Source organism: Hydra vulgaris, chromosome 13, assembly GCF_038396675.1.
Source record: "Hydra vulgaris chromosome 13, alternate assembly HydraT2T_AEP".
In the NCBI taxonomy this organism is placed as follows: Eukaryota; Metazoa; Cnidaria; class Hydrozoa; order Anthoathecata; family Hydridae; genus Hydra; species Hydra vulgaris.
Genome location: NC_088932.1, coordinates 32,784,288 through 32,809,494, shown reverse-complemented (window position 1 = coordinate 32,809,494; position 25,207 = coordinate 32,784,288). Strand labels below are relative to the sequence as shown.

At 27.4% G+C, this 25,207-nt stretch overlaps 1 protein-coding gene across 2 annotated transcripts in view; it reads left to right on the top strand.

Moving 5' to 3' along the window:
• LOC100208059 (dynein intermediate chain 2, ciliary) overlaps window positions 1–23,154 on the top strand; it is a 75,483-nt gene extending 52,329 nt beyond the window's left edge. For both annotated transcript variants that reach the window (XM_065816883.1, XM_065816884.1), the window contains 12 exons: window positions 8,354–8,397; window positions 8,519–8,585; window positions 8,746–8,831; window positions 9,250–9,344; window positions 17,412–17,501; window positions 17,577–17,786; window positions 17,876–17,982; window positions 18,057–18,156; window positions 19,333–19,387; window positions 21,780–21,858; window positions 21,964–22,015; window positions 22,968–23,154. In XM_065816883.1, coding sequence (XP_065672955.1) covers window positions 8,354–8,397; window positions 8,519–8,585; window positions 8,746–8,831; window positions 9,250–9,344; window positions 17,412–17,501; window positions 17,577–17,786; window positions 17,876–17,982; window positions 18,057–18,156; window positions 19,333–19,387; window positions 21,780–21,858; window positions 21,964–22,015; window positions 22,968–23,063 — 1,081 coding nt within the window. In that variant the 3' untranslated portion in view covers window positions 23,064–23,154. The remainder of the gene's footprint in view (window positions 1–8,353; window positions 8,398–8,518; window positions 8,586–8,745; window positions 8,832–9,249; window positions 9,345–17,411; window positions 17,502–17,576; window positions 17,787–17,875; window positions 17,983–18,056; window positions 18,157–19,332; window positions 19,388–21,779; window positions 21,859–21,963; window positions 22,016–22,967) is intronic.
• The last annotated feature ends 2,053 nt before the right edge of the window (window positions 23,155–25,207 follow it).

Genomic DNA, 25,207 nt, shown 5'->3' with positions numbered 1-25,207 from the left:
TTTAATGTTATTAAATGATTATCTTTATCAAGATTCTGTTACAAATATTGTTTTGTATTGTTTAACAGCATAAGAGTATTAAGTATAGCAACATGTAAAATTTTTATTTACACATATTCTCCAAATTCTTGTTTAGTCATGTAAAATATATTTAATGAAATTTATTTTGTAAAATTTAGTTTCTCAACTTCTCAACTTAGTTTCTAACTAGTTTCTTAACTAGTTCTCAACTTAGTTTCTCTCCGCAGCAGCCTTGCTCGGCAAGGTTCGTGTTTCGGAGTTAAAGAGTTGAGAGAGGGTTGCACCACAAATAACAACTAAAAAATTAAAAAAAAAATTAAAAAAAAAACACACACAAAAAAAAATTAAAAAAAATGAGTAGCCTCCTCGACTGTAGTGGCCCCGCTCGGGCCTTGGGGAGGTGAATAATCTAAAATTTGTAGTTGTCAATTTTGGTTTTTAGGTTTTAGTGTTAAGAGACAAATATGACATGTAAATTGGGAAATACCAAATATAATAATTAGCTTTCTAATGCGCTCTACAACACTTTGACAATTTAAATCTCTGTCTTGAAATATTGCCTTATACATTAACTATTGGTTTAATTAATAATTAGCTGGCTGTAATTTTGTAAAGGGTAAAATATATAAAAAGGTATAAAATCATACTTTAAGTTTTTAATTTGATGGTTATAAAATTGAATTTTAGACTAATAATCAAAATTTATAATGACAGTTTGTGGAATTATTGGTTGCTCTAGTAATGCAAAATCAGGTTCTTTCATATCCTACATATGAATAATAATACATATGAATTTGGCATCCAAGCTTCTCTGTCATTCAGACTGGCTATTGATATCCATAACGGATATAGTTCAATGCAACCAGTCACAAATTTATATGCTCTGTTATGCACTTTTGATCTTTAGAAGAAAAAAACTTAATTTTACTTTACATAGTCATAATGAATAAAAAATTGATGTTTGTTACTATTATTATTTTCTATACCGCATACATTATTTTCTATACCGCATACATTATTTTCTATACCGCATACATTAGTTTATATTTTTAAAAATGTTAGTTATTTTGTAATACCTGTTGCAATATTTATTATCTTTATTTCAACTCAACAAATATTAAAAGTTTAGTTATCAAAATTTAAATGCAAAATATTACAAGATTACTTCTATATACATATGCAAATTATCAAAATTTATTAATTTGAACTAAATCAACTTAACTATCATTATTTTCTAATTAAAATGGAAAAAATTTATCTAATAACTCTAATAAATGCTGTCGTTTAATAAAATTAATTATTAATTAATTTTAGCTGTGATGTAGTCGATAGAGTTCTGGCTTCAGAGCTGGAGGTCTGCGGTTCAAAGCCAGTTCTGGCCATATATATTCATTGGTATGGAAGGAGGAGTGAACTTCCTGGTTAAATACTTTTCCACAGTGCTCTTTGATGAGACTGTTAGGACTTCTTGGAGCACTTAAATAACTGAAAAATAATTAAAAAATTCAAAATTAAGGAATTTGTAAAATGACACAGCAATAAATGACTTAAATTAAAGTAGAAAAAAAACTTCACATTGTTTACATTAAAATAAAAAAGGTTCAGAATATATAATAAAGTGATCAACATCTTTTTTATATATTTATTTAGGAAAATGCCATAAAAATCTTAATTTTATTTTGGCTCTATAAAAAAACATACTTATATTTAGCATTCTTTAAAACATATAGGAAAGTCTTACAATCGATAAGAAACGCTTATTTTAAAAACGAAAAAATGTATACAATCTTGATAAATATATTAAAGATATATACAATTATCCTGACAATTGTAGTTTAACTACAAAATAAATTTTGAAAAGCAAACGTACTTATTTTTATTTTTTTTTAGGAATATGTTTTGAGGTTTACTGAAAAGCAATAAAAATTAAAGTGATTGTAAACAACAAAAACTGATTGTATGTGGAAAAAATTTTTTTAGAAATTTTTTTTCACTTTTCTAAAAGTATAAGAAAAATGCTACAAGGACCTCTTTTTTTATACTGAAACTCTTAAGAATTAAGAACACTTGAAAAAATTCGATTGTCTGTAAATTGTGTCAAAAAAAGGCTGTATATTTTGAAGAGATAAAATTCTTACATAAATAAAGAAAACAAACTTTGTCTAATAGTACATGTTTAAAAGTGAAATAATCTAAGTTTTTTATCAAGAATAAATAATATCTAGTATACAGGGTGGATGATCAAAATCCGGACTTTTTTGACACCAAAATAAAAATTACAATAAAAGGATTAGTTTCAAAGCTATATTTCTGAAATTTTAAACAGTAATGTACACATATAAGAGCTTTCATTTCACTCAATCCAGCTGCCTTTAGCTTCAATGACTTGCTCGATACGCTTCCTGAACCTGGAGCAGGCGTGCTCTACCTCATCTGCCAACATGTTTGCAGCTGCAGTAGTAGTTGCTCGCTTTAGAGATTCAACAGTGTTGTGACTTGATTTATTGGTCTCACGTTCCAAAGTGCCCCAGATAATAGTCCAATGGATTGAGATCTGGTGAGTTTGGAGGCCATAAGTGCTTCGACCAGAACATAGGGAGATTCTCTTCAAGCCAACCCAGTACCAAATTGGAGTTATGAGCAGGAGCTGAGTCTTGCTGAAACACATATGGCCTACCATTGGAACACTTGTCCATCCAAGGTTTCACCACCTTAATCAGAAGGTCCAAGTAGACTTCTTTGTTGACATTTCGGCCCTTCAGGAAGAAGTGTGGTGGCATGACATGGCCTTTGCTGGAAACAGACATAAAGACATGGACAGAGGCTGGAAATTTTGTCTGACCCATCACTGGGACATCTTCTGGGTCTTGAGCCTACCATCTGTCATTTCTTCTGTTCACTTTGGCATCCACAGTAAAAATTTTCTCATCGCTGAAAAAACAAAGTTTACCAGCAGCTTCATGTTTTATTGATACTAAAAGAACAGAACACTTAGTCACTCTCTTCTCCTTCATTGAAGCAGACAGCATCTGCCTGACTTTCAGGACATAGGACTTGTACCTAAGGTCATCACAGATCACTCTTCTCATGGTGTAATGAGACACATTCATATCTTTGCTCAGTTTCCTGATGGATGTGCTGGGGTTTTTGTTGATCGACTTCTGTACTCTGCTGATGAAGGCCTTATTCCTGATTGGTTTGTTAGCAGTCTTTTCTTTTCGTTCTACAGACTCTGCACCATCATTAAACCTCTTTGCAATATCATAAACTGTGCTTTTTGGGAAGCTAAACCATTTTATAATCTCTGGGACAGAGTGCCCGGCGCGGAGGGACTCAACCACTGCAACTCTACGGTCATATTCCTTTGACATGATGTGCTAAATTTACAATTTTTAATTTTTTTTCCCGAGAGTACAATGTTTGTTTTGATTAATGTTTGAGTTTCGCAACATAGAATTTAAAAACCAAAAAATGCCGGCAAATTTAAAATTGTCCGGATTTCGAGCATCCACCCTGTATATCCACCCAGGTCACTGATTCTGTTATGCTGTAATTTATCACTCTTTAGCGGTTAACTATAATAATAAAAATAAACTATTTTAGCGTGTTAAAAGAAGAAGATTTAGAAGATTAATTTTAAACACATCATGAATCTTAAGATCAGGGGGTTTAAAAAAAGAAAAATGCAAGAACAAATTTTCTCAGTAAATGTATTTTTCTTATTACTTGTTTAATTGTTTGTGTTTTATTTAAATTTAGTTGTGGAATTAAAATTAAATAAAACCTAAACTTAAATAGTTATGTATATATAATATTTATTTATTTTAATAAAAAGTAAAAAAAATCGTTTGTTAAAAAAAATTTTCATTATTGAAGCCAAATTTTTAGTTTAATAAAGTTGATAAGATATGCCATCATCTCTGTTCAAATCAATAAATCAATTCAGGTAAATAAGAAGAAATGCACTGATTCTTTTGATTTTTATGACTTACCTGAATCAGATTATTTAATCATTGAATTATTTTCCTACTCCTAATTTTGTTCTCTATCTCTGCGAATACTTTCTCTTTTCTACAACCATCTTTTGTTCCTTGTAACAAAGTTCATTCTCATATGACTCTTCATTGTGTTAAGTCACAACTTTTCACAATTCCAGCCCAGTTCTTTATACTTATAAATTTTAAGTTCTACTCAATTTTATGTAAACATAAATCAAAAACTTAAATAAGATTTTTATTTAAATTGATAGATTGTCTGCTCAAACCAAAACTCTCTATTAATATATGTACACTCCCTGCATGTACTACCTATTTAAGTTAGTCAATGTATGTACACTCAGCTACATGTACTACCTATTTAAGTTAGTCAATGTATGTACACTCAGCTGCATGTACTACCTATTTAAGTTGGTCTATGTATGTACACTCAACTGCATGTACTACCTATTTAAGTTAGTCAATGTATGTACACTCAGCTGCATGTACTACCTATTTAAGTTAGTCAATGTATGTACACTCAGCTGCATGTACTACCTATTTAAGTTAGTCAATGTATGTACACTCAGCTGCATTAATCACCAAATAAAACAGTTGGTAAAACAAAAATGAAAAAGCAATTAAATAAAACAAATAATAAAAACATTTAAAAAATTAAAAAATTGTGAATTTAAAAAAAAACAAAAAAGCATTCTAGTCTATAAAGTTGCATTTCTGTAGTTTTTTAAAAAGCATTAAAATGTAAAAAGTGTTTTCTCAATTATTTTAATGGTTTTTACTTATAGTGCTTTTAATTATATTAACTTTGTTAAAAAAACAAGCAAATTAGGTAAAAATTAGAGTTTTGAATTAGATCCATGGGCACCCACACAGTTTTTTTTATATTTCACATGATATCTTCAGCCATTTGAAACTCTAAACTAAAGTATGTTCTTGCTTATGCTAAATGATAATCTTTTGCAAAAAATGGCACCAATTAAAGTCTGGATACAAAAACACCTAAAAAAATTTGCTCATGAGTGTTAGCTCATTTTTCCTCGTGAGTGAGGGTGATGAGCTAATATATAGTTTTACTACCTTATACTTGATCAACATGTTGATGAATATATATTCATCAACATGTTTTTAATTTCATCTAATAATCTTTTAATGTTCGAAAGTTATGACCATGTAAACTTCCACTCTTTCTAATATGAGGGGATGCAAATTTTTTATGATCATAACACTTTGAAATTGTTATATGTGAAACATCAAAATGTTCTGTGGATGCACACAGATTTGTTTTTTCAATTTTTTCAGATTTTCAACAACAATTTCAGGTTTGAATATCTCTGTGGATTATTCTTGCTCTGATAAAACTGTCATGTCTCTGATAACCATAAACAACAGCTTCTGCTTTAGTTACTTGCTTAGCAACTCTTTCACAAGACTGGCTGTGGAAAAGATAGTAAGGTACATCCGTAGGAGAATCTATTACTTTTTGTAAATTTTTTTGGTCATATTTCATGTAAAATATGGCTCCAAGATTTAATTAATAAAAAAGATTTAATGAGTTCGAGAAGAGTCACAGCATCAAAGTTGAGTGTATGTTTTTTTCCGATTTTTTACACTTGTGCATCACCTTGGTCTAAATCTTTTCTAACTTTCATAATCATCTTGACTGCAAATGCTCTATTTTCATTTGATAAGCTTGCAAGAAGAGAAATGCTCTATTTTCATTTGATAAGCTTGCAAGAAGAGTAATAAGAAGAGAATGAGCATGAACACCCCATTTTGAAAGACTTTCTAATGGCATCCTGAACTTTAGCTCTTTGACTTCTTAATAGATAAAGAAGTTTGATTCGATGATGGAGCCCATTGACAATAGAGTGCTTTACCTTGATTCTAAACCACACATGAAAGTATACTTGAGCCACAAACTAAGAAAGAACTTTCAGATTTTTTTAAATATCACCTTTCAAATCATGTTCACTAATGTAAAACCAAAGGATTGCCTGACCATTTGCTATGGCAAAGATTGCCACATTTTCTGTTGAAAAGTGAAGGATTCAAGATACTTGATTCAGGATAAGAAATTAAGTTGTAAGAATAAAGTTGTAATCTTGTGAAGCGTAACTTGACTAAGAATGAAAATGTCTCTTGACAGTCTTTAAAATGTCATCCACAATTTTAAGTTCAACTGTTTAATTGGTTCAAACTTTTCTAGCCATTAATTGATTTACTTTAGATAATAGTTTGCCTACAGGCCCTTTAAATTCATTCATGGAGCTCGTAGATCCATCAAGATTTGCAGTCAGGTTTGCAGTAAGTACTTCAATAATTTTTCTGATGAAACTCTAGTTGTAATCATAACCTCTTGTGTGGATTTTTTTTAAGATTACATGCTAAATTAGTCATTTTTTTAAGATTACATGCTAAATTAGTCATTTATTTTAAGATTACATGCTAAATTAGTCTTTTTTTTTAAGATTACATGCTAAATTAGTCATTTTTGTAGTCAAGTAATTAGATTGGATCAAATCTTGAAGAAAGCAGATACAATTGCAGATGCAGCAGCAAGAGAAATGTCAAATCAAAGAGATGGTGGTGATGTATTAGGGATCTTCATATAATTCTGTTTAATGGTAATAAATGGGGAAGTTTTTTATTTGATTTTATTAGAGCTGTCTTCTGAGGAAGACGGCTAAAATAATATCAAATAAAAAAGTTTAACATTTTCAGGTGAAGCTTCATAAATTCACTGATTCATAAACTTCATCTTCAACGTTTTCTATTAAACCTGTGTATTAATACGAGGTTTTTTAATCAAATTTTTTCTTTTTTCTAAAGATGCAATACCTATTTTTTTTTTTTTTTCTGTTTGCCTTAACTTGTCTTTCTGTTTCTACCTTGTCTATTTGATATATTTAGTATATTTTGGTATATTTGGTATATCTATTTGATATAGTTGTAGCCTGACTTTTTACTAATCTCGTCTCGTTGAGATCTGAGCCATAATATATCAAGTTGTGGATCCATTATATCTTTAGAACAAATGCATAAAATGAAAACTCCTGCAAAACAATTTTTAACCTCCTTTTATTGAGAGTTTTTATCTGTACAAAGTAATATGTTGTACTTATATTTTGTAATATCTAATAATTTGTTCAGCTTACCTTCCCATAATAAGTTAGTTTGTACGCACACACACAAATAAAAAAAAAAAAATTTTTGGTTGAATATTGCTTAACTTACCCCAATATATATATATATATATATATATATATATATATATATATATATATATATATATATATATATATATATATATATATATATATATATATATATATATATATATATATATATTAGGGTGGAATGATTTTCATAGCAAAAGAAAAGTTCAAAAATTAATATTCCTGAGACACTTATCATTGTCTATTAATTATAAGATAAAAGTCAAAAAATATTTTTTGATTTTGATAAGATCTTGAGGTTCCTCTTTGGATTCTAAATTCTTGACGGGTTCTAATATTTTTGAATTTTTTTTTTCTAAACCATAACAAACTTGGACTCAAAAAACGCAGAAAAAAATATTTGTTTTATAAACAATAGTTTTACTTAAAAAAAATTTTTGATGAAAATATATTTTCAAAAATATACCTAAAATCCCTGTTTTGTTGAAGACTTTTTTATAAAAAAAATGACTCTGTTTTTTTATTTTTAAATAAAAACAAACATTTTCAAAAATCAGCATATTATTCCGCTTCTTTTGAGTACAAGGTTGATGTAGTTTAGAAGAAAATAAATTTCAACAATATTAGGACCCGCCAAAATTTAGAGTCCAAAGAACCTCAAGAACTCATCTAAATTTAAAAAAAATAAGTAAGGTTCTTTTTTCACTAAAAGACATTGATTTGCAGCTCAGACAAATCAAGTTTAGAAAATTTGATTTGTCTGAGCTGTGAATCAATGTCTTTTGATAAAATTGCTTCACCCTAATATATATATATATATATATATATATATATATATATATATATATATATATATATATATATATATATATATATATATATATATATATATATATATATATATATATATATATATTATATGTAATATATATACATATATATATATATATATATATTATATATATTATATATACATATTATATATATATTTTATATATATAATATATATATATATATATATATATATATATATATATATATATATATATATATATATATATATATAGTGTATATATGTATACACACACACCTAGCTAGTTTCTATAGCTGGAGGTTACACAAAGTAACATAGCATTAAAAAAAAAGTTTTCTTAACTTCAGGTCTCCTAATTATGAAGATTTATTTGCAGTTGGTTATGGCTCATGTGAGTACTTTTAATGGGCTCTTGATTTACTACTATTTCACTTTCTTTTAAAATTTTACTTGTTAAAATTATTTTTATTTATACAATCTGTATTGGTTAACTGTTATGTTATTTGTTATAGATGATTTTTTAAAGCAAAGTACTGGAATAGTTTGTTTTTACAGTCTAAAAAACCCAACATATCCTGAGTAAGATTACATTTTTATTGTCAAAAAAACAAGCTTTAATTTAAAGTTATTTTAGTTAAAAATAAAAAATAAAAATGTTTAAAGCTATTTTAAGTATAACTGTTGTTTATTTTTATTAAGTGTTTTTATTGTTGTTATTTTGGCAAGTTCTGATATTTAGACGGATTTTTATGACAGATTGGGGTGTTATGTGCTTGGATATTCATCATTCCTATTCAAATTTGGTAGCTGTTGGATTTTATGATGGTCAGGGTTTTTTCTTTTTGTTTCCTTTTTTTACAAATTTTATAGATACAACATTCGCCAAAAATTATATATAGGGGCAAAAAATGTTTATTATTTATTATATAAATTTTTGAATTTTTATTTTGCTATTTCAAAAACGCATTCAATGAGTTGTATACAATTTTAAAAGTACATGTTATTCACTAAAATGTACATTTAAAAGTACAAGTTATTCATTAATATGTGTTAAACTTGGATTAGCTGATTTATAGTCGAAATTCCATCTTAATTTGCTAATTTCCTCTAATCCACTAAAAACTATAGATAAATGAACCTTTATGCAAGCTTTTTTTAAATAAGATTGTAAGTGTTATAATGTATAAAGTATTAAAAAATAAATAAAAATGTTTATAAAGGTCATAGTATATTTTTGTTTTAGGTTCAATTGCTGTGTACAACTTGGAAAGCAAAGAAGATAAACCAATTCTTGTGACTTCAACAGAGTTTGGGAAACATACAGATCCTGTATGGGAGGTGAATAATAAGTCATTATATAAAATAAATAATAAATAAGTGAAGAGTGGAATATTTAACTAGTTTATTTGAGACCACATTTTTCTGTAATGTTTTATTTATTATTAATATTAGTTGAAGACTAAATTTACCTAATTTTGTCTGATGACTTAAACTTAACCTTCTAGATTTTATATGGACAAATTCTAGTATGGAGCAAATGAGCCTTTTTACCCATGGTGAAGTCAACTTACAAAGGAAAAGAAATCTTCAATGTAAAACCCTCAAATTAATTGTGGGTTAGTGTAGAAGGAGCTTGTAAAATTTGTATGGAATTCTTCTTACGCTAGTCTCACAATAAAAATACTCAGAAATGATCTGCAAAATAGGTTAACACCAGGAAGGGCATCTGGTTGTAAAAAAAATAGACAGATATTAAAGATATTGAAAAAAAGAAAAATTCACTAAGTTTATATGTATTAATCAGACTTAGTGCATGTAAATCACTGGTGTCTAAGTTTCATTTTTTATTTGAAAGTTTATAAGGTTTTTTTTATTTGTAAGTTTTTTAAATTGATAAGTACAGTTAATCCCAATAAACCCAATAAACAAAATTAATTACCCAATAAATACAGATGTTATTTATTTTTGTGATTTGGCTTGTGTAATGCGTTAGTGATTTTACACTTCTTTTCCTGTTACACTTCTTTTCCTCGAACATCAGTTCTTTGGAATTTGCTTCCTTCATCTTGTTTTCCTGATTTTCAAATAACATATAATTTGCAATTTTTTAAATTGCCTGTTAATCGTTATCTTGCTCTATAAATTTCATCCATTCTCTTCTAGTAACTTCCAACTCTAATAGTGGTTGCTTGCAGCTTTGTTGGAAGTGAAGGTGTTGAAAAAAATAATAATAATTTACATATACATATATATTAAAGTGGTTCTAAAAACAACTTTTTTTGAAAATGACTGCTGGCACCCCCTGAATATGTTGTGTAATAAAAAAATGCTGGATTTGAAAAATTTTTGAATAAAAAATATTTTAAGGGGTTGCTACCAACCCTCGAACATAAAATAGGTCCCTAATATTATTAAAAAAAGTTTTTCAAAAGTATGTCATGTTGGGTCTCAAATGAAGCGAATTTATATAAAAATTTTAAAAATATGAATCTATTTACAAATCCAACATTTTTTTATTATATACAACATATTCAGGGGGTGCCAGCAGTCATTTTCAAAAAAAGTTGTTTTTAGAACCACCCTAATATAAATTTAGTTAATTGTTAAGTAACTCGTACATGATATCATTTTACAGCCTTACAGCAGATGATGACATGCTCTGTAGGGCATTCTATACTTTTTAACTTTCTTTAACAAGGTTGACCCCTACAATATTTAGGTGCACACATGAGTGTAAATAAATAAATTTATCAGATTGAAAGTTTGCAAAAGCTGAACCTAGTTTTTTAGGTTTGAAATTTTTTTAATGTTCAATTAAACCATAACCTATAATTATTAGCCTAAAATAGTAGTTTTTTCCTAAAAACCTTACTATCAACCTCTTCTATCAAGGGATAAAGAAAAAGTTATAAGAGAAGTGATAAGTGATAAAGAGAACCTCTTTTTTTGTGAAGAGATCATATTAGTCATACTAACATTCTTTCTAATTTAGCCTCTAAATATATATAATGATGTTGTCTATAGACATCTCTTTTATGATCAGTATTTGTAGTCATGTTATCACAACCAAGGAATTTAAAGAATCTTAGAATCAAGAATCTTAGACACCCGATATGTTTAGCGGGTTTATTTGAATCTCCAATTTTTTAGCTACTTTTTCTTTGATTGAATGATAAAGATATTTACCATATTTATTGTTCAGATGTAGTAATCTTTCTTTATAACTTGAGAATAACATTTTTTAGTTTTTTTTTTATTGAATGCCAATACATTATCAATTATCATTTTTTCCATCAAAAGGCATACCTGAAATATTTTTAGATGTGTTCTTTTTTTTTTATACCTAATATGATATATGACAACCTTATCCTTATGTACTTTATTTTTGTCCAGTACCAGCAGTTTTTATGTCCAGTAGTAGCAGTATTTTTATCCAAAAGTAGTAGTATTTTTATCCTGTAGAAGCAGGATTTTTGTCTAGTCAAAACAGGATTTTTGTAGCAGTATTTAAAATTTCATATTTATTTGTAACTATTCTATTATTTTATATCTTTATGTAATATCTTTTAAAATAAACATAATAAATTATGTTTATTTTAAAATCCTGTTGTTTTTTTCATCAGTATTTTTGATGCAGTTATCAAATCATTATTAGAATTTTTGATGCAGTTACCAATGATTGATGCAGTTATCAAATCATTATTAGAATTTTTGATGCAGTTATCAAATCATTATTAGAATTTTTGATACAGTTATCAATGATAAATGCAGTTATCAAATCATTATTAGATTTATCAGAATCAAATCATTATTAGAATAACCATTGTTACATTTTTACCAAAAATTATTAAATTTATTTATAAATGGTTTTTTATATTTGTAATCTCCTATTCATTTTTGATCTTTTTGTTAAAAGACTTTTATGTAAAAATTATTTAAGACACAAAGTTTGAGTTGGTGGCAGGATTGCCAAAACTTTCATCATGTTATATGCCAAATTTCCAAAAATGACAAAGACTATTCTGCCTTGAAAAATGCCAAGCTTTGGAAGCTATATTTCAAGTTTTTATGAAATCATATAAAATTTAATAGTCTTTTTAACTGTTTTTTTAATCTAATAAGTTAGAAAAAAGAGTTATTGAATTAGAGATTGTGATGACAAAGGGACTGGGGAAGCCTTGCACTAAATTTATTCCAAATTTTTTTAATAAGATGTAAAAGTTAATTCAATAAATTTTTTTTCCACCCAGAAAAAAACTGGCACTGCAATTTCTGCACATGGTAGTTACATGGTAATCATATTGCAATAACATTGTAATCACGTGGCAGTTTTATTATTCCAAATCATTATTATTATTGATTCTATTTCCATTTAATCCATGTCAAGAATCGAAAAAGAATCTTTATTGTCTTAGTCAATGCAGTCAGATACTTGAGTTAAAATTGTCAAACATTTTGTTTGTGACCTTCAAGTCTTGGTAACTTTTTTTGTCACTGGCAAAGTAGTACTCAAGCAGTTATGTTGACATTCTGTTTCTTTAATTTTTCCTAATATATTTGACTTGAGATGTTTAACAAAAGCATTTGATTTAGGAAAGATAAGATAATTTAGCCAATAATCAGCCAATTCAAGAATAGCTGCATCTCCAGAAGCATCTTTATAATCAATAATGGCAGCCCAAAATCCAGACGTCTCCTTTGGAACAAAAGAAAATCCAAATAAATACACAAGTGCTTTGTTGAAGTGATATTGGTGGATTCATTTATCAAAATTGAAAAAAATTTGTATTTCATTGCTTCAGCATCATATTTCATTGTCATTTTCATTTCATACTATATCTCAACTTCAAATGATGCCAAAATTATGCCACTTCAAATGATGAAGACAAAAAATTTTTGATGATTGCAGTGCACTTTTTGCAATGAAATCAAATACTTCAATGAGAGCTTGGTTACTATAAAATAACTTGAAAAGTATCATCCATAGCTAATTTTTCAGTAATGATAATTAACTTTTTTGTAAACAACACATATTCGAGCACATAATTTTGTTTATAAAACCACAAAATACATGTTTTAAATAACATGCATGCAATCTACTGCATGGATATAGGCAAATATAAAACTTAATGACTTTTTTTTAAAGAATAAAATGCAATAGGGCTTTGTTTACATTATTACAAAATAAAAAGTTCAAAATAGCAATTTTCACTTTTTGACTTTTTTGAAAATTCGTCCACTGTGCAATGGTATCTTTTTGTTTATGGTTAGATCAAAGTGAATAAAAAATGCATGAAACAATTTAAAGCTGTTAAGCTGTTTTAGTATAAACTTTTTGAAAATGCCAAAATTATGCCACTTAATGCCATAAATCTAAATTCTTTCAAAATAATCCCAAAATTGCATTTTATAATGCCATCTGGCAACCCTGGTTGGTTGTTTTAAATTTCGGCAAAAAAATATTTTTTGCCTCAATTTTTTGCTTAGAATTGATGTAGTAAAGTTCATTATTGTAAATAGGACTTTATTATTTCATTTTTTTAACAAATCCAACATTTATATATCTTTATGCAAAAATAAACTTTGGGCCAAGTGTTTTAGTAGAAAAGATGATTTTGGAACAATATAGGATGCTCTAATACTCAACAAGACAAACCTTTAAGTTTTTTTAAGTACTTCATGGTATTTATGTGAAAGTACACATTAGCAAAATAAAAAAATCTACCTAATATAAGAAGAAGTTAATAACAAAATTTAATAGTAATTTTATAAACTTATAATTTTAAGAAAGAACAAAATGTATGGAAAATAAAGTGTAGTGACTCCAGTGTTTAACTAACCAATCAAATAAATGCAAGTACAAGTGCTGTGATTGCCTCAGTTACTATTAAGTCTCCCTCACTGAGTCTACTTTATGTCTTCTTGGATTGGTTGCTTCTTTCTATTCTGTCATTTTCTTACTCATGATTTCATTCTCTACCTCTAAAAATCTCTTACTCGCCACTGTATGGAACACTATTGTCATATTTGGTTCTTTTAATGATGTTTTTCCTTTTCTAGACAAGGTCCAAAAATCTCTTTTCTACAAATACATGGTCGTTGCTCAAAGAAGCTATCATCTCTAGTTCCGTTAACTAAAACTCATTCTTACTTGACTTGTTATTTAGCAAACTTTTATTATTTTACTGTATCTGTCCCTGCTTACTCTAAAAATTTTTATTTGTCTGGTTTTTTTCCTCTCACTTCAACCCTTTTGAGCTCTCTCGCATCTTCATGTTTTTCTGACTTATACAACCTACAAATTTGCAAATCTTCTGTCAACTGTTTCCTAGCTTTTTAACTCTATTCTTTTTTTTCTAACTCCCGACTTAATAGTGGTTGCTTGCAGCCTTTTTGGGAGTGAATCAGAAAGAAAAAAAAAGTATTATTTTGACAGCATCTGAGTCCAGAAGTTTGATTCCACAAGCAGTTAAGATTATCTAGGATAAGTTTAATGACAATTTAAGTTTTACAGACATTTAAGATATGTTAGTCCAGGATAAGTTGAATATATTTATTGATTTGTTTCAAATTTAAAGGAGAAAATGTTGAATTAGATCACGAAAATGAAATAAATGAAAAATAAAAATGATTTAGAAATTGTAAAAGTTGCTTAAAAGAAAATTTGGAGCTGAGCTGACAAAATAAAGTTACGAGATTAGGAAGGTAATTATTGTAGTTTGAACAGAAAATCTAAGGAATAATCAATTTTAAAAATAAAGAATAGCTGATCAGTTACAACAGGTTGTTCACTCATCAGCTAGAAATGTTGGCACTGCAAAGCTTTAGCTGTGCATTACGGCCTAAAAACAGAGCAATATTTGATAAGGGATCATCCATAAATTACATAACGCAAACTTTCACAATAAACAAAACAAAGAAAGATCAAAAGTTTTCCGCGCAGATTCTTAGTTTTAACAAAAAATTAAAATAGCCATTAAGTTTACTGAAGATTGTCGTGTAAAACAGCTTAATATCTTCTACTTCTGTTTTTAAAATATATTATGCGTTGTGTAATTTATGGATGATCCTTAAGGCATTTAAATACTAAATAAGATAACAGATCAAGTAAATTATGTCCTAAAAACAGGGCGATATTTAATAAGGCATTTGAATACCAAATAAGATAACAGATCAAGTAAATAAATATAGTTTCCAAATTAGCAGAAGCGCTTTTTATGTCCTTTTTATGCCAAAAAGCATTTCATTGGAATGAAAATAATGCATCACTATGACAGTCAAAATGGAACATTATTGTGTCAGTCAAATTAAAAACTTAATCAAATAATAAACATGTTGATGGTAACTATTAATCATTTAGAGAAAGTTCAATCATCTCAATCAGGTATTGATGAGGTCTTCTCAAAATAAATAATTATTGCTTTTCTGTTTTTTCAAGTATGTTACTCGCATGTTTTCATTTCTTCAAATAAACAAGTATTCCTACTCATGTATGTTTTCATTTTTAATTAAAAAAGTAATGCTACATATGTATGTTTTCTCTTTCCAAATAAACAAGTATTGTTAATCATGTAAGTTTTTATTTCACTAAATAAACAAGTGTGTTTTATTTCTCTTGATAAATAAGTATGCAACAACTCGTGTATGTTTTTATTTCTTTTTTATTTCTTATTCTATTTTATTTCTCTAAATCTGGATCGTGGAGGTAAACTACACTACGTCATTTTATTCAGCTATTCAGTTTCAAGAATTTATTTCACCCAGCAACACATTAGTAGTGTATATATATACCACTAGTATACCACTAGAAAACTAGAAAGAAACTTGAATTGAGTTTCAATTCAAATTTCCTCACTGTGGCTGAGTGAAGGCTGCTAAATGCAAGCTACTTCTCCCCCCATGTAAGTTTACATGGAGTCATGTATGCTTATGCCATGTCTTTTTTTTTAATGGTTTTTTAACGATTTTAGGTAAACAATGCAAGACAAGACATTTAGAAAAGGGCTATACTTTTAATTTCAGTGTCTAACTTCTTATAGTTCCAGTGGTGTGGATACACCATTTCAAGTGGATACACCATTCCAATAACTTTTCAGATCAATTTTTTTAGCACTGTTCATTTTAAAGTACATTTTACTATTTTATAGGATTTAGAATTCAAATTTCTCACTTAAACTTGTGAAAAAAAGATATGCAGAAAATAGTTAAATGTGCAAGGAAATAAATATATAATAATAAAAAGATATTAAATAATTAAATAATAAAAAAAGAAATTAAAATGCAAAACAAAAAAGGGTAAAATTAGAAAAATAAACATTTAATTTTTAAAAACATAAACAAATGAAGAGTAAAATAAATTTAAAAATGTACATTAAAGTACTTAAATCTATCACTGATTTGTGAGTATCTTTTTATTGTTATGTTTTCTAACTTTTTGTTGTTATGTTTTCTAACTTTTTGTTGTTATGTTTTCTAACTTTTTGTTGTTATGTTTTCTAACTATTTATAATGCTAACGACGTTACTCATTTTATGGTTTGGTTTTTTTAATAAAAATTTTACTTTCTTGCTATTACATTGGAAAATTTTTGTTTGTTTGTTGTTCGATTTTTTAATATTATTGTTTATTTTTACTTTTTTCCCCATACTTTTGTTTTCTTATGTTGTTACAGTTGCAACATTTTTTATAAAACAAATATTTTGATGTTAACTCAATAATAATTTGTAAAAAAAATTAATACCATTTGCAAATAAGGTGTCTAAACTTTGTTGTTTGGAAAAAATTTATTATTACTTATAAACAAGTACATAAATTATGGAGATGCAAAGTTGTGTAAATTAAACAGCTCTTTTTTTTTTTTTTTTGAGCATTTTAAATTTTTACATCAAAAGGGATACCTATCAAAGTTGTGATCTGTAAATCCTAAAGATGTGTTATAAAATGTTAGCTGAAATAGGTCTTAAATTGTTATTAACTAGTTTTTTACTAAATGCACTGGAATATACTAATCCCTGAAAATTTGAATTGAATCCAGTGATTTTATTACAATCAATACATCACTCCAATACATTATTCGAGTCCAACATGAATATGTACTTCAAACAAATTTTAAAGTTGCTTCTCCAGATTAATATCTCCGCCAATTTCAGTTGGTCAGACAATTATTATTTTTAATCCCTAGAAAAGCACAAATTACTTATTTAGGTTTCTTTCCATCTTTGCTTCTCAGATCCTTGATGAGATTTTAACAATACAAAAATTTATAATGACTTGTACTACCTATTTGTTGAGTTATTTTTTGCTGATTGGACATGTAAGGTGACAATGATAATTGCACTAAAGAACAATTGAATGCACATTTTCTAATGAAATTGAACAATTAATGCACATTTCCTTTTTTTTTAGGTAAGGTGGCAAACAGATGATCTTGATGGAAACTTAAATTTTTATTCAGTATCCTCTGATGGAAGAGTTGTGTTGTGGACAATTATTAAAGTATCTTGTATTTTATGTTTGATTAGAATCTAGGTTGCTTTTCTGAATCTCTTATTGTAATTTGAATTTTATTAGAGTGAACTGCAAAACACTGAGATCATTCAACTATGGATTGGATCAAGTTTTGGTGATGGTTATCAAGAATCAGATAAAAAAGTTCTAGGGTGTGGAACATGTTTTGATTTTCATAAAACAGTGGATCACTTGTTTCTAGTTGGTACAGAGGAGGGAAAAATACAAAAATGTTCAAAAGCTTACTCCAGCCATTATCTTAGCACTTTCAATGTTGGTTTTTTGAAACTTGAGTTATTTTAATTACGGATTATCTATATTGAAAAAAAGTAAATAATAATGTTGTTTTGTTTTTGAATTAGGCTCATCAAATGGCAGTCTATGCTGTGCGTTGGAATTATTTTCACTCAAAAATCTTTATGTCATGCAGTGCTGATTGGTCTGTAAAAATATGGGATCATACTTGTTGGTAGAGAACAATAAACTTTGCTTAATAATTATGTTTTTATTGTCTGACACTTAATATCTTTTTTTTTATCTTAGTGATGCTATTTTTACATACAATTTGGGAAGTCCTGTTGGAGATGTAGCTTGGGCACCATTTTCTGCAACTGTATTTGCTGCAGTAACTGCTGACGGAAAAGTATTTTTGTTTATTGTTTTAAGTTTTTAGTTTATGTCAGTACTATAAACTAATTATTTTTATTTTATTTCAAGTAAAAAAGTTTTAAGAAAAATTTAAGAATTTTTGCAAATGAGAAATCAGATGTTATTAGAGCACATAAGTCCAAGTCATGATGTTCTTTAAATTATTTACATTAGAAGTATTATTAGTTGTAGACTAACAAAGTTGTTAGTTTTAATATTGGTAGTTCTACCAATATTAAGAGTATATGAAACTTATTAACAAACTTGTATTTTTGCAATCCCAAGTTGGATACATTCTGACCAGAAAGTTTTATTATGAAAGCTCAGATTAATTATTAAAGGTCAGATTATTCGTTTAGACTTTTTTTGACTCTTCACTAAGGATATTTTTTATTGTTATTTTAAGTTTTTTTTTCATGTATGAACATTTTTCAGTCTCACTTTGTTATATTAAATGTTATTTGAAATTAAAAACTATGAACTACCATGAAGCGATTTTTGTATCTTGCTGTATAAAACAGAAACTGGTTTTATTATTACTCTGCATTACTCTGCAGAGACTGGTTTTATTATTACTTTAATAAAAAAATTTTTAAAAACTATGTTCTTATGCAAGTATTATAAGGTGAGTACTAGCTTGTTTAATTTTTTTTTAATTTTTTTAGTTTTAAACTTTAACTGTGAGCTCAATTATTAAAGTTTATGCTTACCAAAATCTTCACTAAAAAACCATTTATGTACTTTAAAACATAATTATTAGCCAATAAATTTACTGCACAAAAAATGCATAAGTGATATTTATATTGGTTGTTTTTCATTGTGATTTATATTCTGATTTACTTTCAGAAGTGACAGACTCTGGGTCAGCTCTTTTACTTTACAGTAAATGTGCATTAAGACAAATGACAAATGGAAAGTCTGTAAAAACTTGTATAAAGCAGTGCATTAAACTATGAATTAAGTTGTTGTTGTTGTCTAACAACAAAACTTCAAAAGATCTGTATCTTTGCTTTCTAATAATACAAAGCTATTTCTAATATTCTCTTAGTACTATATTAATTCATGAAATTTTGACTGTCATTAAGGTGAACTTTAAATAAGTTTTTTTATTTTATTGTTTTTCATTTAAAGATATTTTGAAATGAAATTGTGTTAATCTTATTTCTTATAGGTTGTCATTTTTGACTTGAATGTTAACAAGTATAAACCAATCTGCGAACAGAAAAGTATGACTTATTTTCACTAGATAATACAAACTTTTATATATAGTTTTTCTTTGTCAACTAATTTACTCCCAACAAGACTGCGATCAACCGTTATTTAAATTAGGAGCTACCAGAAAATAAAAAATATTGTTAAAGACTAAGAAAGGGGTTGACAAAAGACTTAAATAATTCTAATAGATATGAGTTGGGAAAACATGAAGATGGGAAAGAATTGGAAAGCAATTAAGTGTGCAAGAAAAAACTAAATGAATAAAAGTTTTTAGAGCATAAAGGGACATATACAATAAAAGAATGCAATTTTGGTGAATAACGAATTACACGTGATTTAGTTTTGGTTGATAAATAGCTAATTTGAGCAGCAACCATGATAGTACTTACAGGAAAGAGAAAGATACTTTCCAAAAGTCTCCAGAATTTCTGAGATAAAATATGAGATTTAGTAAACTGAGAATGTTGGAGCTTAGCCAAAAAACCAATGTAAAAAAGTTGCTGTCAGATGACAGCAACTTTTTTACATTGGTTTTTTGCAATGATAAAAAAAGGTTTGTTTTCAATAGTGTTGTTTTTGTTAAAAGATGAAAGAAATTATTTGAAATAGCAGCTACACAAGAAGATAAAAACCATGGCATCACGTGTGATGACCCAGGGTCACCGGTGTTCAGCGTGGTCATGGGGTCACCTGTGTTCAGTAAAAATCAGTGAAAAGTTTGAAGGTTAAAAAAATGTATATCAACAAGTTTGCATCGTTTTAGATTTTTTAGACTTTCTGTTTTGTCACAAACTTAATAATCTTTCTTTATACATACTGCATTTTAAAAAAAGTACAGTATATATAAAGAAAAAGTATTAAATTTGTAACAAAAGAAAGTGGCGTCAAAACAAGAAGCTAACAAAAAGCGAGTTTACACATTTTAATCTTACGGAAAGAAGTTCATCTTGGATCACTTTAAAATAGAAAAAATTCCAAGACAAACCATCTCCAATTTAATCCAGCATGATGAAAATGGCTCTGATTATAAAGTTAAAGGAATAAATAAATTCAACTTGTAACAAGTCAACTTTTGCTTAAATCAGAAAAATTAGAAATAATAAAAGAAGTTTAATATTGAAACTGTTAAAGGAATAAATACTCTATTTAAATACATTACTGTTTAATTTGTAGCTTAAAAACAGAGAGTAGTAGCAATTTATAATTTTCTTAGATTTTTATTGAACGCTCGTTAGAGTGATGTTTGACTGGAAAACTAATCAGAAGGAATAAAAACTTCCATGTCTGCCTGAATTCAGGAGATTATGTGGAGGCTCAATTATCAATGAAGAAGTGATAGACGTTAGCCCAAGGATTATCACAAAGAAAATTACAAAATCCCAGTCAGCTTTAAAGAAATAATAAAAATGTTGATATGAATCTGAAAAATAAGGAGTGATATCATTGCATTATCCAAACTGCCGAAAGGAGGACAAGGAAATAAAAAGCACTCAGAAACAAGATACAAATCAATAAGTGAAGGTAATTCGGGCTGTCTGGAAAGTCACAAAGTTAACTATTTGCGTAAAAGATTAAGAAATACAAAAGTTTTGAGCTTTAGTCAGAGTTACTGGTGGTACTAAAGACAAACTGTTTACTTTAGTAAGCATAAAAGTCACTAATAATAGCAGTTTGACTTAATGATAAAAGTAAAGGGCTTAATTTCATCAGAAGTATCAAAAACAAGCTGAGTAGAGTCACGAAGATCCAGCATTCATCATCCTGGACAGAAAACAATTCAATACAATTTTACATCTATAACAGTCTAATAGATAAGGAAGGGGTGTGAGGCTGGTCAACTGAACTTTTCTGCTTATCCTTAAAATCTTTGCCTAGGAGGTTTTCTAAAAGACAGTAGCTGGATACAGTTAACATATGCCCAAGATAAATATTTTTATTGAGACACTATCTCTAGTCTACACTTAATCAAGAGCCCTAAGGCGGGGGTATTTTAAATCGGAGTTAACTTGTCTTTACTTAGAAAAGTAAAAGGCAGTAGGACATAAACAGGTTACTTATTAACAGAGCAATCATGTTGATGGTGAACCTAACATGAAATAGTGAAATGAAGTTACTTTTGTAAGCAGTACTCTTCCACCTTGCTCTGGAGATTTTAAATATAAATGTTGAAAAAAACCTTTTATTAGAATGGTCTGTTATATAGCTGTAGTCACTCATTGTATCAACACCAAATCAGAGGTTCAAATAGTACACAAACATATATATTAACTTACAGGTGAGCTAATACAGTACCAGAAGTTCAGACATAGTAACTGACGGTTGAAGGAACACCATGTTAGAGCTTTTTTTTTTAAGTATTTTTTTTTTTTAATTAAATTTTCTAATATTAACTTTTTGTTTCAGTTGTTCAAAAAGGGAAGACTAAATTGACCCATGTTTCTTTTAATAAAGTTCACCCAATAGTAATCATAGGCGATGATAGGTATATATATATATATATATATATTTTTTTTTCATAAAAGTTTTTTAGTGGAAGTTTTCAAGCAAATTGGTTTTCTGTAATAATAATGTACTTATAATGTTTTAGGGGGTGTGTGACTTCAGTGAAGTTATCTCCGAACCTAAGAAAAGCTATTAAGGTGTGTATGTCCAATTGTTCTGACAGTTTGGGTTTCACATATTTTACAGTTTTATGAAATCATTTTAGATTTATCAACAATAAAAATTAGATTTTTTATTGCATGAATTATAACTTTGATTTATTGATCAAAATCTTTAGGAATTTCTAGGAATAACTAACTTTGGTCTGCTTTAAGTAGAGAAACAACTCATTTTTAGGAATAATAACTTTGGTCTGCGTAGAGAACGTAGTCTAAGTAAAGAAACAACTCATTTTTAGGAATAATAACTTTGGTCTGCGTAGAGAACGTAGTCTAAGTAAAGAAACAACTCATTTTGAGGAATAATAACTTTGGTCTGCGTAGATAACGTAGTCTAAGTAAAGAAACAATTCATTTTTTGGAATAATAACTTTGGTCTGCGTAGAGAACGTAGTCTAAGTAAAAAAACAACTCACTTTTAGGAATAATAACTTTGGTCTGCGTAGTGAACGTAGTCTAAGTAAAGAAACAACTCATTTTTAGGAATAATAACTTTGGTCTGCGTAGTGAACGTAGTCTAAGTAAAGAAACAACTCATTTTTAGTTGCTTTGAGTAGAGTAACAGTTAGCTTTAAAATGTTTTGAGTCGAGTAATTGCTAATTTTAAGTTGATTTTATATTAATTTTTTCTAAATCAATTACTTAGCAAATTTATTCCCTATAAATCAAATACTTGGCAAATTTAATCTCAGCAGTGTAGTCTAGTATTAGCCAAAAATTTTATTTCCCAAAAATAGTTTGATTTGTTTAAAATTTTTTAATTTTTTTTGTTAATCTGGGAAGGATGGTTTAAAAAACTACTGTTTTCAAAATGTATTTAAAAAAAAAATTAAGCAAGAACTTGTCTTGCAGAAACTCCCCCATTACCTTGTAATCTTTAACGACAACATCTCAGTTTAGTGCTAATTAATCTTGTTTTTATTTTGATCAGGAGCGCAGCAAAGGTCCAGAAAATGAAATTGCAAAGTTCGATAAACTGTTGAGTTTAGCTCACGATCCATTCGAGAATGTAGAAAGCACTTCATAACTGAAGGGTGGTTCATTTAAATTAAAGTATTTGTACAATTTATCTTGTGAGTTTTAATATAAAATTTTAGGATAGTAAATATATATATGTATTTTTGTATATGTATATATATATATATATATTTCTTTTTATATATATATATTTGTGTCTATATATATATATATATATATATATATATATATATATATATATATATATATATATATATATATATATATATATATATATATATATATATGTATGTATGTATGTATATATATATATATGTATGTATGTATGTATGTATGTATATATATATATATATATATATATATATATATATATATATATATATATATATGTATATATATATATATATATATATATATATATATATAAATATATATATATATATGAATACATACATACAACATGTATACATACATACATGTATACATACATACATACATATATACATATATGTATGTATGTATGTATTCATATATATATATATATATATATATATATATATATATATATATATATATATATATATGTGTATATATATATATATATATATATATATATATATATATATATATATGTATATATATATATATAAGAATACATACATACATACATACAACATGCATACATACATAGAATTGATATATATATATTATAATGTATATAATAGTAATAAAATAGTTTTTATACATTATATTTTTAGTTTATACTAGTTTATATATGTTTATGTGTTGTATAGGTTTTTGAAATTCATTTTTATTGTAGTTAAAGTTATAAAATATTTTTTATGTTTTGATAAGTTATATGCTATTCTAACTATATTAAAATCTCTTTAACTTAAGTGCAAAACTTGTTATAGTATAGTGTTAAAAAATAATTGTTTTACCAGTTTTTCTTTTCTTTTTTTTTTTTTCTTTTTTTTTGTTTTGTTTTTTGTTAGTTTTTAAGCCACGAGATAAAAAAGCAATTTAAGAATTTACCATTGTAAAAATCGCTGTTTAAATAGTTATATTATCAGTAGAACCCAATCTAAAAAAGAAAAAAAAAATTCTTAAGCAGCTCATCAAAGCAACCAAAAATCAGAAATAACAACTAATGTTGTATTTTAAACTCAAATTGATTTTTATTTTAATAAAAACTAAAGTAATTTTTTTCCGGTAAATTGCTGCTGTATCATACAAGTTTTTAAGATTTCCAAATGGTAATCAAACAATATACAACTGTATACACACAGACGCATACACACATTTATATAAATGCTTTGAGTAACAAATTAAAATCAAAAGCAATATAGATGTTATTACATGAATATATTGTTATTAACTATTGTTTCGAAATCAATCTAAATAATTTTAGATAATAATTTTATTAATTATACTTTTAAAATAATTCTGCAATAGTCTGCATTTAGGATGGAAAGGGTCGGGGTCTAGAGGGTTCATTTTTCAGAAGTTAAGTTTTTAAGAAGCAATTACATTTAGATCCCCACAGATCAGCCAATGTTGGCTGGTTTAGTTTCATCCAACAGGAATGGATTAGGAAAAAGGAGTTCTTCTTTTGACCTCTACCTTTTTTTTTTCATTTACCTCCCATGAGGTACTAAGCGAACTGCTGATGGCGTTTGGAGAACGTTGACAGTCTATTTTTTTCTCGGACATTTTGTACTGTAGGGTTAACACCATACAAAAGTTGCAATCTGTGACTTGACTGGTTGGTATTTTAATATAATGAATGCTAATTGACGCGAAAAGCTCATATGCAATACTCAAAGGTTTGTCTGTGGCTAACTCTTAATTGAGTTTTCTCTATTAAGTGTTTAAACTAGTAATGCGATAAATCAGTTTTAAATTACCAATTTGACACGTGGGCTTGTGTTTATTGAAGTTTATTCAACACGCGTTTTTTTAAAATCTTATTTGCGCACTAGATAACGTTATTGGCGTTTTACTTACATACATATTATAATATGCTAATATTAATACGCTAATATTAGCGTTGCCACATTGAAAGTATTATTGGAATGAATAATCAAGATATTGACGCTGGTTTATCCACTTGTAGGGTTTCAAATGCCAGCTCTACCTTCTCTAATACAATCTATATTTTTAAATTTTCCCTCAACAACTTTATCAATAATC